At 49.2% G+C, this 15,692-nt stretch overlaps 1 protein-coding gene across 1 annotated transcript; it reads right to left on the reverse strand.

Moving 5' to 3' along the window:
- Positions 1 to 900: 900 nt before the first annotated feature.
- Positions 901 to 13,644, reverse strand: STC2 (stanniocalcin 2). The gene is made up of 4 exons (XM_009666880.2): positions 13,355 to 13,644; positions 11,048 to 11,190; positions 8,200 to 8,411; positions 901 to 4,518 (listed from the first exon to the last, which is right to left on the reverse strand). Exons 1-4 carry the CDS (start codon positions 13,503 to 13,505, stop codon positions 4,125 to 4,127), a joined length of 900 nt encoding a protein of 299 aa, XP_009665175.1. The 5' UTR covers positions 13,506 to 13,644; the 3' UTR covers positions 901 to 4,124.
- Between the last annotated feature and the right edge of the window lie 2,048 nt (positions 13,645 to 15,692).

Raw genomic sequence — 15,692 nt, forward strand, 5'->3', positions numbered from 1 at the left:
GGAAAAGCCATCATCCTGCCTTCTTTTTTTTTTTTTTTTTAACTATTTATCAACTTCAGAGACTACACAAAGGTTTCTTTTTGGTATTTGCTTTTTGTAAATCTTAGGATTTAGCTGTTCTCCTTTGCTGAAATTCCAGTAGACGTCTAAGATTTTTGATACCTGATCTCTCTTTGGGTGGTAATGGAGTGATCTGAGATATGATTAGAACTACCGTACTTGCCTGTTACGTCCTTATTTGGAGCCGCCGACTGGTACCTGTCGCTAAACTACTGGTAGCTGACAACAAACAGCCAAACGGATGTCTTCTATTAGTATGGCAAAACCTTGAAGGGAGAAACCTTGCTGCTACATCAATAGCAAGGGTTTCTTTTTTTAATACATCCAGGAGTGCAAATCTTAGCTGTTACAGCTTCTAAAAGCATCACTGCTGTTATTTGTCAGCGGGTCTGGCTGACATCCAGCACGCGGAGCCCCGGCCCCTGCCTGCGTGCAGCCCCTTCCTGGAGGATTTTGGACCACGCTCACTGGGGCAGCGACATGAGGATCCCCGCGAGCACCCGGGACGTTGGCCACTGGCCAAGTCCCCGCTTCTCGCTGCAGCCCTGCGCTCCTTTCGCGCTCCCAGAGCTGATGACTTTAAAGTGGGTAAGGTGGTCTGATGTGCTGCAGCGAACCCAATTCCTGCAAAGGGAAAGACTGCCGAAGCGCCGGGAGTCCCGTTCCAGCCCGGCCGTAGGGACCCGGCTGCTCCCCGTCCCGCAGAAGGGCCTCGGGGGGGAACGGGACGGTCCCCTGCGCCCCTCTGTGCCTCTGCCGGGGGCCTGGCCTGGCTTCCTACTGCTTTCTTACCCCTTAGCGCCACAGCTGAAATTCCAGCTAAATAAACCCAGCCACAGACTTATTCAAAACATTTATTAGTGTTTAAGGAAAAATAATAGTGTGAAAGGTACAGAGCTTTGTCTAAAGCCATATGCAATTTTTTTTAAAACAAGCTTATTTGGCTGCAAATTCTACATGAGATAAAACTAGTATGTTTTTCTCCCAGAGATTTGGAATTGAAGGACACGTGTTTTTTTTTTTCTTTTATTTCAGCACTTTAAGTTAGGACAGCATTTTCTAGGGTTTATTGATATCTTTTTCCAGTAGGCGTTTTTTTCTCCCCGTATTTCCATTCCTGAACAAGGCTCCTTCCAGATGTGAAGTGTAAACCTTGGCTTTTAAGCTAAATCTCCTTGCTGAACAGTAAGTTCATAAGGAGTGTTAATTAAAGCATCATACACTATCTAAATGGACAGTTTTTTTCTTTTTTAAGTTTATAAAGAATTAAGGCTATGCAGATGTCACAATAAAATACTCTCAGGTAAAACGCACCCTATTTGTTAGATATGAAAGAAGGTTTAACAATAAATAAATGATTTATGCTGTCAATAACATTATGGAACTGTATAAAACTATATTTACGCTGCTTTAAACATAAAAAAACCATACTAGTGGCATGAATATATACAACACAGGTCATGACATACGTTTAAATTATCATAGCCAGCAGTGTTCTTTTTTTAAATGGAGACACTATAATAAATAGAAATGTTAAATATTTACAATAATAGCATATGTGGAATCAGTAGATGAACACATAAAATCTTCACACACAGAGGAAAAAAAAAAAGTTATGCCTTATACAAAAATCCCCCCCCACCCACAGCTCCCAACAAAACAAAAAAAAAAGAAATTTTCATTGACTAAACAAGGGGAATATACAATTTTCCCCACTCAGAATGAACGAATACAAATAAAACTGTATGCATGCTGAGGTGATATGTTGACTGAGACATTCAAGGATGTATATCTATATGTTTGGTTGCCATAGATGAGTCAGGCCCCTAATGAGAGAGGGATCTTATTTTAGTTTGATGCAAGAACATTACGTTGGTAGTGAGTTGTTTCTGTTTTGTGTTTGTTTTTTTTGCTAAAACAGTTGGATTCTCTTTTTGGTTTGAGCTTGTTCTTTACTGTGGCTATGGACCACTAAGGGGAAAGAGGATGCTCACAGGAAACTCAGGGGAAGGGAGACCAGAGACTCGCTTATGGTATCACCAGCGGTCAGACTCGGTTTGCGGAGCAGAGGTGTTGGCCATCAGAGAGCTAGGCAGGAGTTAGCATTGGCAAGCTCGCTCCTCCCTTGTGACATCCTGGGGACAACATCCACGGGAGAGTTTTATTACAGCTGAACAGGCCAACTTGCACTCACTGGAAGGAGCTCTGCTCCTCAGGTCAGGACGGTCTTCGCGGCTTTAATATTTGGCCTGATCCCAGATCTTCCCAATGGAGTTGAGTAAGAACTTTGTCACAGCACTTAACTGGCAGTAAAATCAAACAAGATCAAGGTCCCTTCTTTAAATAAAGACCTGGTGATCACATGAGGACACATCTTTTCAATTTAACGATCCTCTCTTGCTTCCTACGTGACTTCTATTAAAAGTAGTGCCTATAAATTCTGCTGGTGGATACATACATTAAACTCTGAATAAAGTTATTAGGAGCTGTGTTCACTTAGCAGTAACTAAAATCTAAGTTGGAAATTGTAGCCAAATTCCAACATGCTCTACCGTTTATACAGCTCCTACCCACCATGCGACAAGACGTACGTTAGTTCACTGGGTACGTTCTGTCTCTACTGAACTGCCCCACAGCTTTCCTCCCAGACTTCCTAAATGAGAAGGCTCAAAAATGCTTGGTGCGATTCCCACTTTCTAAGAAAATTCACTTTTTCTCCGGAGAAGCTGAAGAGCTCACCCTTCTGTCCCCATGGGTGCTGTAACCTACATTTCCAGTACAGCATCTGGGGATAGAGGATTGCAGATCTGCAACCTGAGAATTACAATTCTCATAGGGGATAGGGGTAAGAAAGATGTGTCCTAACACCTTGTTTGCACTACAGACTACCCAGAAAGAATGAGCTCTTGACACACTTCCCTCTCCAGTAACCAGTTCTGCAGACCTTGGCGGTCATTATCCGCATGACAATTAACAAAAAGTCAACCCCCCTCTCAATGTCTTTGGCATTTTGATAAACCGCAGCTAATCGACACCTGCACCACGCTGCTTCCAAAGAGAGACACTTCTAATGAGCCTCCAACGCAGCCCCACAGAATAACTTAGTATATTGGCTCCTTAACTGCCTGAGCCTACACCCATCCTTGCAAGCTTGGGCTGTCCAGAAGGGTGGAGGCGGCTGCTATTGTAGCTGGGTCACTGAGCAGGCAGGTATAATTTGTAGAAGAGAATATGCCCAGGGAGTTTAGAGGTCTATGAACCTACGCTTGGGGGGTCCTCCACATTGCGTTCTGTAGCTAAGCAAGTTGTAGCAGTCCAGGTGCCTTGCCTGGAAGCCGACCACTTAGGCCTCTGGCATCCTGAAGTAACTGGATAAGCAAGTGTCAAGCTATGCAGTGGTTAAAAAACAAACAGGGGGCACTTAAACTAGGCAGCATTGCCCAGATGGGAACAATGGCTCAGAAGTTACTTAAGAGAAAACGGCAGAGCTCAAGACTGCAGGGTTCCTGTGCAAGAAATGAGATAGCTGGTTCACTACAGAATATCACAGAGAGAGCCTCGAGCTCTCATGTTCTCAGCCACAGGCAGAAACCAAATCCCTTCAGGATTTGGCCATCTGCTTTAAGACTGTGCCCTAAATCTTCAGGGGCGCGAAGCCACATGTGGCCAAATACAGTCTGGCAGAGCCTTCTTGTAACCTTCTCCCCAGCCGAGGGGACCAAGAAAAAACAACTCCCTCAAAAAACCCAACAACCTCAGAACAAGATCCTGAATTCCAACCAACATCCATTTTGTAAAAAGGGGAAAAGAATTTAGTTGGAGACATTTTGCCACATTTGGTGGCCACTCAAGTGTTGAGCTTGCTGGATCGATAACCCATTACCACTGCTCTCCCTTTGCTACTATATACACGGTTGCTGAGGTCCAAATATCTTGCAATGCCCTGTGCTTGACCTCTGAATGGGAAATGCTTTGGAATGTCCATATATAGGGAGATGGACTCAACGGAGGACGTTTCCAGTGGAGGGGGAGGAAAGGGGTAAAGGGGAAGTCGGTGCCTTTTTTCACCTCCGGATGTCAGAGAAGTCGGACAGTTCGTCTGCCCGGTCCATGCTCCCATGTGCCCCTTTGGGACTGTGGGCCCCAGCTTTCACCCGGGCATGGGTGTTCAAGTGGCCCTTAGTACCTCTCTCTCCCTTGGATGCTCGCAAGCTCTCCCTGTGGTCAGATTCAGAGTGGGCCAGCATGTCCCCACGGCCAGCAGCAGCTTTGTTGGCTTCGCCTGGCTTCTTCTCGGGACTCAGGATGGAGTCACCGTGCACAGCTGAGGTGCAGAAGCTCAGGATAGAGCAGAGACTTCCCCAGTTCTGTTCACACTGGGCCTGGACGCTTCTTGTTATTGCCTTTTTCACCTCCTCACCACAGGTGAGCAGGATATTCACTAGGTCAACATATGGCCTGGAGATAAAGAAAACAGTGAGAGGAGAGTTAAAAATATGTAAGGGCTATAATACATCAGTAAATGAGGGTGATGGATACTCTGACTTCCCCCTTGCTTACAATCCTGTTCAGTAGTGTTAATCTCCCGCTACCTACTTACCCGGCAGCCTGGGGTTCAAAAAAATCTATTACCTCGCAGACCACTTCAGCATGATATGCTTATTCCACGGTGAGTTAGAATACAACTGCTGGCCATATCTCTGTAAGAAATGTACGTGACAGCATCCAGTGAAGCTAAGCTTCATGCAAATGCTGGGCCTGCCTTTACTGTTCACCCAATGGAGATGTTGTGAGAGAACTTAATTTCCACTGGAGGAAGATGTAAGGCCAATAGGCTTAGCAAGTGGGGCTGTCAAATGAAACACCTGCTATCTCATGCCTCCTTCCTCTACCTCTTCCTGTGTGCCTTCAGCTTCATAAAACAGTTTGCTGTCTCCAGACGAATGACTGGCACAGAGCATATACCAATCACTAGCCTGGAAGGAGGACGCATTTCCTCATCTCTGGGAAAAGCAACAGACACTTGACTAAGTAGTTCCCTGGGTTTTCTCACACTCTTTAGCTTTCCCTGAAGTATAAGGTGTACTGCCAGAAGCAAGATCTCATCTGGACTCATGATCTAGCTGTACAGAGTTAAAACACAAGGAAATCCACCTTGGTGGCATAGTTCCTTCCCATACTGAGTTGTTTTCTCAATTTCTTCACAGAGTTAAGTAAAATTTTCAGTATATAATCTTTTCCCCAGAAAACAACGGCTCCAAACAACCCAAGGCCAAATTCTGTTTCTGCCTCCAACCCATCGTTCTGTGCTGCCTGTGTTGAGGACTGACGCTCCAGAACATACTGCAGCCTCTGAAAAGAGGCAGTTCACTTTCCTCGGTCAAGGGTCACAGAGCACAGAGTATTTTAAAATAGGTGCTCTCAAGTCTTGTGGGTCAACATTGATGCTATCTTTTAACACAACTGTTCAGCTGTTAGGAGGGAACCCAGGTGGGCCCAGGAGGACATGCTTAAGAGTTTTTCAGTAAGTGGCACCACCCAAAGTGCAACGGCAGGGGAAGTGCCTACGGCAGGGGGGCCTGGGCTCAACGTTAGGGAAGGTGGTGATGCACCTTCTGGGTGTGCTGTCCACCTGCCCTGGGACTGTGGATAAGCCCCGTATAACAGTCTATTCCCATGAAATGAGTTGGGGGAAGATGAGGCAAGCCAGCAGACTAAGATGATTAATGGCTGACACCACCATGATTTTACTCTGCCCAACTGTTTAAACTCATTTTGAATGACTAATCTTGGAGAGCCACCTATTCCCCTATCTCAAAATATCTCCCATATTTGGATTGTTTTTGTCATTTAAAAAAGTTACTTGGAATGCAACAGTGAGTGATCTGCCAGGGCCTGTCACCACTTCCACCATAATAAATCGGTCTGACCCGCACCCCCACAGCAGCTGACTCAAGCAGCGACTTTACTGCCCTGATTGCGTTCTTTAGCACACGTCAAGAGAAAATAGTAAGAATAGAATAGAGAACATGTTTGAATACTGCTACTGGGTTCTAAGTTGTTAGGTTTTTGTTTTAAATCTAAAATAGAAGATGTAAAAGAACTGAGTATATCACATACAAAGTGAGCCAGTGGAAGGAAAAAAAAAATGGAGAGACAGAGAGAGAGAGAGAGAAAGAGAGAGAGAGAAAGATAGAGATCAGTTGTTAAAATTGGACATAATCTTTACAAAAAAAATTTTTTGGAAGAAAAAGGTTGCTGGTATAACTAAAAAGTGGCGTAGCTGCCAAATATTTCAGGTATTCGGTCTGCCAGAGCCCTGCGGATTAGTACTGGCCCATTTCTCCTTCGTTTTTCACTTTCTGCATTTCAGCTAGCCTGACCATAGTACCTGAACTGAGCACAAGGCTACAAGTCAGCAGACCTTATTTTACTTCCAGCTCTGCCACACTTGCCCATTGAGCTTGAACAAGTTACTTAGTTCAAGAATTTCAGAAACGGCCTCTAAATTTAGGAGGGAGGAGACTGGACGGAGAGAATCTATTTGGGGAGTCCCGCACAGGAAAGCTAAGCTCTGATTCTGTGAGATGCTGAAAATGAAGTGTAAGTAGTGCTAATTGACATCAGGCAAATTATAGGTGTTCAGCTGAATGACCCTTCTCTTCTCAGGCCAAGAACCCCCCCCCCCGCCCCCCAGTTAAGGTCCCCAGAAATAAGAAGCTGCTTTTGAACATTTCAGCTTTAGCCTGTTTGTAAATAAGGAGAGCTTACTCATCTTTGTACAGCTTTTGGCTCTCATAGGTCTTCTCATGGTGGGGGGGGGAGGTTGATGATGATGGGGGTTTAATTGGTGCCAAGTACCCTAATTTAGAGCCTATTAATGCAGCCTCAGCAGCGTCCACAGAGAGGTGCTCTTGTGCAGCACCAAGCATTACTTCTCTGCTCGCCCCAGCAAGCAGGGCCTGGGGCAGGGGGAGCTGCCCTTCTCTGTGGCCACAGCCAGCAGATCTGGCAAGGCCACCATATGCCACCAGTCATGCCTTTGATCCGAGCCTCAGGAATGTCCATGGGAAGAGCCTTGCTTTCAGCCCACCATGTTCAGCTCATCAAACCACAGCAAATGAGTCTGCATTTTAGGGCAAACAGGCATCAGAGTCTCTCTCTCTCTCTCCCTATAATTGCAGTTTAAATATTAGGGGGATGGTTTTCAACAGACAGCAAGAAAAATCAGGGCCCAGCTCCTTTGGAGATCAATGAAAATGCAAGGCTACAAGTCCAAAACAAATGATTCCGTGAAAAATCAATCTGTTGTGATTGCTAGGATTTGGGGGTTCTGCGCTAATATCCACTAGGGATAAAAAGTCATCGGTGCATGGCAGGAAAATGCTCTACGGTTAAGTCTGCCGCCAGGTTATGGCTGAGCCTCCTTATTGGAGAGTGAGATGTTCACCTGCAAGGGAAAAAGGCCCCAGTTTTTGCCTCTGTACAGAGAGAATTGCTTGCGCCTTGTTTGTTCCCGTCACGTAGCAGCATGAGCAATTCCAGCGAAGATTCGTGCCTGCCGTTCCCTGGGGAGCAGCTGTGCTCCCAGCCAGAGAGATGAACTACTTAAAATGTGACCTGTGCCTCATGCTGTATTCCTCAATGTTTTATTGAAAAGCATTTGAGGTTAATATGGAGCGGTGGGACTGCAGCTCTTTCAGGAACAGTTAACTACAAGGCATTTGAAAGCATATATTTGCAAAATAAATTATCTTCTTACTGACAATTTTGCATAGTTCTTCTCCCTCTCCTCCTTCTCTTGTCTTTTACAAGGTATCGGGGTCAGGAACAGTGCCTTTGAGTTTGGAAAGCACATGGACATTGTGGGATGCCCCTGGAAACAGCAAACACTAATGCTGTATTTGCCAGTGAACCAACGATACAGCTAGATCCAGCTTCAACCCATGTCTTCTCCTTCCTCGGTCACATCTAACCCTTCATATACAAACTAGTCTTCAAGGACCCTGGGAAAACAAGACATGCTTAAGGCCATAAGGAGGTGAAAAGGCTCTTGGGCACAGGCACAACCCGTCAGCATCATCATGCTCCTGAAAGGAGCTTCCACGCCTCTGACCGCACTAGCGCACAGGCACTTACTCGTGCTGCAGCAGGTCTTTGAAGTGAATCATCTCCACAATGACCTGGACGTTCTCCTTGGCGGCGGAGCACAGGTCATGCTTCAGGTAGCACTCCCGCTGTAACTGGAACACCATCTCTTTAATGGCAGGGCACTTACGGCTGATGCAGCTGAATTTATGCCTCAAGGCATGAGCCTTACACTTCAGAGCATCTTTAATGAAGGATTTTCCCTGAGAAGAAAAGAAATGGAGTAGGTCTGTATTTCTGTCCATTAAGCACAGCAGGTGATTTATGCTCAACTAGCTGCTCCTCTGTAAGACAATGTCAAGAGTTATTAGATTGCTAAGGATATCAGTTAATGACTTTCCCCCCTTCTTTTTATTTCTCCACCCTTCAAGATCATGTAAGCTACCCTGTCTTGCTATTCCAGCAGGGCTGAACACACACGGTCTTCTCCCTGCTCTTTTAAGGTTTCCTCTGCCTCAGCAGCTGACTGCCCAAAAAGGGAAAGGATAACAGCAAGCACCTTTAGAGAATGCATTGCTTGAGTTACTGGCTTCATCTGCTTCTGGGGTGGCAACACAGCAGGCTCACACAAAGGAGAAGTGCATCCTGCAGTGGCTGAGGTCCCCAGGACCATGAGCAGATACTACATTAGTCACCTCAAATTAGTTTCTTTTTAAAGAAACCAGTTTGCAAACTCCTCGTAGTCCATATAGATATGCACCCTCCATGTACACCTGCCCCATTCCCCAGCTGTCAGGGTTTTCTCTACAACCACTTCCTCGGGCAGAAGGGGACCCAAATCTGCGCTAATAATAATCCTACAGTGTCTTGGTGTCTGTTTGCTGGAAGAAATATTGAGCAAGATTAAAAATCAGAACAAAAAATTTAAAAAGTAAGTTGCTAGAAAGCTGCTTTGGCAACATCCCTTTAACCACTGCTTGCAATTTCCTTGTTCAGTTTTCAGAGGGAATCAGGCAAAATCATCCCCACCTTTCCTCTTTTGGCTATTGGATACACAGCACGCTGTGTGCGTTACAGTCCGTGACAGCTCTGCTCAGACTTCCTTTACTTTGCTGAGCAATAGGTGTGTGGAAGCCTTCTACGCTGCCTCCATCTCTGCACGAGCTTCAGATTATTTTACACAAATGCTTCATGAAGACCACATCAGATGGAGACAGTTCTAGTCCTTTAGCCAAAAGGTACACCGGCATGACTCCACTGACATTTATAAAGACTCACAGGACATTCACCTAGATGGGCAAGTAAATTTTGTCCACAAATCGTTTCAAGCCAGAAATGTTTCTTGCTGATCAAAGAACTCCTTCAGTCATCATCCCCTTCTATGCCACGTACCAAAGGGACTTATTGGCCCTTCCCCTCGGTAACAAATGTGCACGGCACAGTAGGCAAATAAGGACAAAGACAAAGTTCTTATACAAACCACACCTGACATCAATTCTCAGGTTTCAAAGAAAGGGAAGGAGAGCAGAAAACAGAAAGTGACCAGTGCTAGTCACATCATTTAATGCACCTGGAAAGACACATAGATAACAAGGAGACGTGCCCTAAAAAGCCATGTCATAGCAGAGGGTCAAGTCACTTATTAAAGCTCCAGAGGTGTAACACTTTTGCACGGCAATGGAGACAGCCTGGATGTGAAACAGATTGTATCTGATTGACAGTATCTGGGTATCCTGTGGAAGAGTTATCCCTGGCTACGCTCACCCTTCATAGGTGTTTGTTTCCCTCTGCTGCCAGCAGGACTTACCTCTGTCAGCTTGGTGCACTGACAGAATATTGTGCAAAAATAAGATAGCATTTTCCGGACGCCAATTAGAAATTGAGGGTTTTCAGATACCCATGGACACAGAAGAATCAATTCCCCAGTTTTAATGGCTAGTCAGACCCTTTCTACATCCTTCAAAATTTAAGCTGAGACTTCCAGCACTTCCAAAGAGGTTTTCCACTGGGTGGTCCCACCATCCCTCATGAAAGAGGCTGAATCCTGAAGCCTGCTCTGCTTTCTACCATGCTTTTAAGGGTGCCATCTAGCTTGTGCTTTTAGTCAAGCTGTATGGTAAGCTGCATGGTCAAGCCAAATGCCGCTGGCCCGTCGTAATGTTCTCTTCCCTCCGCACTGAAATGGGAGAGTAGTTTTACAGGACATAATAACAGGATGTCTCAGTGATGCATACACGGTCTGGGGAGAAAATGAAGGAGACAAACTTAATACTGCATACCATCTAAGTAATGTAGCTTAATGTCAGAGCTTGAACCAAAGGATTATTTGAATGCAGCGGCTTTAGGAGGTTGCCCGTACTGGTTGTGTACAAGTCTTCAGAACAAACTTTAACAACTGCACATTGGGAAATATTTTCTAGCATGTCTAAATGAACTGGGAGCCCAAGCTGCACTTCAGAATCAGCTTTGGGAACAACGTCACTTAGAAGCTTAAGCCACTTAACGTTTCAGAAAATTATGTCTATGTAGATGGCTGTTCTGATTTAGTTATCCTGGGTACTGTAGGAGAAAGCCGTCACATGGAACTGCAGCTAGGGGCAGCTTGTCTCCTGGGACAAGTTACACACTGCCTGTCTATTGCTCTGCTCTTGGGTCTTGATTTTAGACCCTTCAAATCAACAGAAAAATTTCGATTGAGCTGAACAGGAAAAAAAAAGATAAGCATTTTACTGCACACACCTAAGTTTTCATCAAAAAAAAAGTAGAAGCTGGGTCATGTGCAAAAGCAGATTTGCTCCTTAATGGTAACTTTTTTCCGAAGATGTGTTAAAGAACTACTACACATGCCAAGTACACATAAGAACCAAGCAGATCTACAAGACATTTCACTTTTTGTTACCTGGGCATCAAATTTTCCAGCGTTGTGCAGGAATGTCATGCAGATCTCATGTAAGCCTCGGATCTCACAAGAATTGTTTTCAAAGCATTCAAACACTCCACATCCCACATCGCCAGCATTAACCAGGCAGTGCTGGATTTCAGCTAAAATGAGCATTGATTACGGTTAATTTGAAGAACTGTTTATAGAAGCTAGTGGTGGGTGGGTGGGGGGGAGAGAAAGAGATATTTTGCTAACATCATCAGTTCAAAAGAAAAAACACATGTGACAACAGTTATTGTACCCACAGCATGCCCACTTTTTGCAGAAATTAGGCCAAAACTTGGGTGTATTATGTTATGAAAGTGATATCCAAGAAGTAAATGCCAAATCCACTATGCTTACGTCAAGCTATTTCACTTGAGAACTAACGTTTTTCAATTTCATAGGAGCTAAAGGACAGGCAAGATTTTTGCTGTCTGACTGTACAAAGACACCCATCAAATTCAAGTGCCCAAGTGAGAGGTCCAGGACCCAGCCACCTAGAATTGGTTGTTTCTGGTACTCTTGAGCTAGTTTCTGGTGATTTAGCACAGTGCTCTTCACAGACCACTGCCCCCCCCCCCCCCCCATTCTGATGTCTAGGAAGTTAACAGCAAAATTCCCACCGATAAACCAAGTCCTTTGCACCGAGCGTTGCACAGAGCTGCAACTAGGTCCCCACCTATTCAGAAATCAATTAAAAAGTGTCTTTTATATATATTTTATATATATAAAATAGATCAACTAGACTAGCAGCTACATACATATTTATACTGCTTCATCAGATGTTATGTAATACTGTAAAAAAATGCTGTCTAATACTTACTTACAAGAAACAAAAATCTAATTCTTAACAAGACAGCTTCTGGTCCTTTAAAAAAAAAAAAAAAAGGACCTAGTAGTACTGCCAGAAGGAAGGTGGTTGCTGAAAAAGCCGGGGGATAAAGTTAAACAGGGGCAGCTTTTAGACCAGAACTGAGGATGCTAAGAATTTTTGTACTCTGTGCCCTAGTGGTACCTTTAATTAAAGCTTGCTCTTGGGAGCCAGCCTAATCCCCCTCCGAACCGCAGCATGTTTCAGACATCCCCAGCCTCCCCCTTTGCCATGTGGTCCCCCTCGCAAGTCTTCGCGGCAACTTTCGGGCGAATTTCGACCCCGCCGCGCGGATGTGGAAGCCGAGCGGGGACCCTCCCTCTCCCCTCCCCAAATCGGGCCCCGATCGCCGCCGCTTTTCCGTCTACCTGCCCCGCCGCGGGGGGCGGCCGGGCACCGTCCGCGCCGCCCCGCCGAAAATGGGGCTCTTTGTGGCGCGCTGCGGAGCGCGGAGCCGCGCTTTTTCGGGGCTGGGAGCTCAGCTGTAAGTGCTTGTGTTGGCATCCGGATGCAAACCGTTGCCGGATCACATGTCCTGGCTCCAGCGTGCTGAGAACTGCACAGTGCCGTGATTCACATGTGGCAGTCCCTAATGGGCATTCGTGCATTCCTGCTCGTGTGTGTTTAAACACGTCTCGCAGCACGGAGAGTGTTAACAAAAAAAAAAAAAAAAAAGGAAGGGGGGGGGAGGGAAGTGTCTGGATCCCGCGCTCTCTCTTTGCATGGCTGGGAAGCGATCCAGCAAAGTGCACGCCTCAGCTCTCTCTTTCTAGGCAGATAATACCCGGGGGAGGGCGAGCAGGGGGCGGAGAGGAGCGGAGCAACCCCCGGCCCGTTGCATCATTACGCGGCTCCCCGCGGAGGAGGCGAAGCCCCAGCCCTTTGCAGCCGCTTCCCCTCCCTGCCCTCGGCCCGCTCCCAGACCCTGCGCCGGGAAACTTTCCCCGCGGCCCCGGCCGCCGCCGAGCCCCCCCCGCGCCGGCGGAGCGCGGTGCGCCCCGGCGCAGCCTCCGCCCGCCCGCGCCGCTCCCTGCCGTCGCAGGGGACAACTTTCCGCTCGCCGCCGAGTTTGCAGCCAGAGTGACTTCAGCGGTGTTTCGCCCGGGATTGCAGGCGGCGAGTTACTGCATATGCACTTCCAAGGGCAACACGTGCTTGGCAAACCCGGGCTTTAAAGGTAATTAGGAGTGAACTCTGATTTCCTCTCATGATTTATGCCTGACAGTCACACACGAAAAGCAACGCCTGTCGTTATTCAGCGCGTCTATCTCACCGACACTCCAGAGCCTGAACGCACAGCCAAGCTTGTTCCGCTCTCACCGCTTCCGCCCCTGAGCAGCGTTAACGCGCAGCTCGTCTGCATCTCGCTTCCAGCCCAGCTCTGCTCTCCAAGCTCCTCTTCGCCAACATACCTGTGTTCTGCAAGGACAGGCGCCCCTTCTGCTGGGGGGTCCTGTCCTGGGGCCCCTCCGGCGGGTTGGTGGCTTCAGTGCCCCGAGCCGCATCAAAGCTGGCCAACACCAACGCCAGGGTCACTAGTGTGCCTAAGAGCTCTGCGCACATGGTGCCGGCTGCCGACCCCCCGCGGGGCCGGGGCCCCTCTGCGCCCCCGCCGCCGCGGGCTGCCGCACCGGGCCGAGCGCGCTCCTCGCCGCCGGCCCCGCGAGCCGCATGTGACCGGCGCGGCGGCAAGCGCGCAGTGGCCGCGGCGGCGCAGGAGGGTGCCTCAAATATCCCCGCCGAGCCCCGGTGTCACTCGCATGAGGGAGCCGAGCAGGTGTCGCTCCGCGCCGCGGCCAATGGCAGCCGCCGCCCGCTCCGACCGCCCGCCGGGGGCCGGCCTTGCCCCGGCGGCAGGTTGCAGCCTCCCCGCCTCCCCGCCCGCCCCCGGCCCCCCCCCCCCCACCGCCCCGCCGCCGCCCCCCGCTCCGCGCTCCGCGGGGGAGGGGCGCGCAGGGATTCCCACTCCGAGTGCGGGGGAAAGGGGTGGGGGGGGGAGATTAATTAAAAAAAAAAAAAACGGGGGGGGTGAAAAAGCGGGATTTTGACACCCGCCTTGCCCGCGCTGCTCTGCAGGCAGGGCGGCCGGCGTCGAGGGGCTGGTGCGCGGCTCCGGCGCGGGCAGCGGCACCGCAGCTGCAGCGCGCCGCGGAGCCGCCGGCAGCTGGCGCTTGCGCGGGGCAGCGCGGAGCAGCGCCCGCCGCGGCCGTGCCCGGGGCCGCCTGTCCTGCGGCACTGGCGCTTCAGCGGCAAGACTTGATTGCAAGGGGGAAAAAAAAAGAAGAAGAAGGGGGAAAAAAAAAAAAAAAAGACAAGCCCTCTCCCAAGCAGCTATTGCTCAGACTTTCTTGGAAACCCTCCACCCTCTCCCCCCCTCCCCGCCTTTTTTTTCCTGGGATTTTGCACCCTGCGAGTTCGGCGAGGACTTGGGCCAAACCCTTCACCTGCGGGGGGATGCGCGGCCCCGCCGGGCGCTGCCTTCCCTGCGCGCCCCTGCCAGGCTCCGCGGCCGCGGCCGGGCGAGGGAGGCAGGCGCAGACCGCGGCGGGGGGGGGGGGGGGGGGGCAGACACGGACCGACCTCGCTGCCCCATAGCCGGCTCCAGCCTCCCCCCTTTTGTGCCGGTGGCCGAGGCTGGCGCGGGGAGGAAAATCTCTAGCAGGTGATGAGAAGTGTTATGTTTGCTGGGGAGGGGGCCGTATCCCCCCTCGCCCCGCTGTAATGCGCATCAGATGTTTCCTCAGGCCTCGGGCGGCTCCTGCCTCCCCCCGCCGAGCTGCATCCCCGGAGCCCCCGGCCGCTGCTGGGGCGCCGGGTGCCGGGCGAGGGGGGCGGGCAGGGGGCGCAGCCAGGAATGTCTCCAGCTGCTGCCGCCGCCGCTGCAGCCCGCTGCCGCACAGCTGTCAAAATGCACTTGAGGAAATCCACTCACACCTCCCGGAGCAAGGGTCTCCTCGGCGGGACGTGACACTGCGCCGCAGGACCATGGCTCCGCAGGCACGGGTTTGACCCCCCGGCTCCCCCCTCGCAGCCTCCCCAGACATCCCCCCCCCCCACCCGTCTCCTCTGGCCTGGGCCTTCCCCGGGTTTGTCCCAGGCCCGGAGGATTGTTCGCTGGGTCTGAGCTGCGCAAGTTTTGTTTATCGCGCGTTAGGGTTTGACTTCTAAACATCTTTTTAACATCAAAATTCTTAGGGTTGCGCCAAGCATATGTGGAAATTCTCTTTTATCAATATGCCGCTGCCTTGTAAAGTACGACTTGCAGCTTTCCTCCGCTGGCCCGGCGGTGCCAGCGTGTGTGTCTGCAGAGGCCGTGCGCCCCTGGGATGGGCTCTGCCCTTTTTCCTATTTAATTGCCTTTGCTCGCTCTAACTAGCTTGACTTTAGCAATTCTCATCTCCAGTGCTTGGAGACCTGGGACTGAATGAACACAGATGGCAAGTACGGACAGGAGCATTCAAGGGACAGCAGCTTTTCTCTGCCAGAAGAGGTAACAACCAATGTACTGTTCATAACCAACAAGTGTATATATAGACAGATTTTTTTTTTTAACCATTCCTTGCAAATTGAGCTTTCTCCTTGTCTTTTCTCTGCTGCCTTAGGTCAGACGCCCTCCTGGAGCCATTCCCCATGAATCCTTCTGCCCTTTTTTCAGGTTATAATTTTGGGATGATTTTTTTTCCCCTTTGCCTTAAAGGAATACCACACTCAAGACCTTGAGTTCTCGTCTCTGGTTGACTTCCCTAGTCA

The sequence above is a fragment of the Struthio camelus genome, chromosome 13 (genome assembly GCF_040807025.1).
Source record: "Struthio camelus isolate bStrCam1 chromosome 13, bStrCam1.hap1, whole genome shotgun sequence".
In the NCBI taxonomy this organism is placed as follows: domain Eukaryota; kingdom Metazoa; phylum Chordata; class Aves; order Struthioniformes; family Struthionidae; genus Struthio; species Struthio camelus.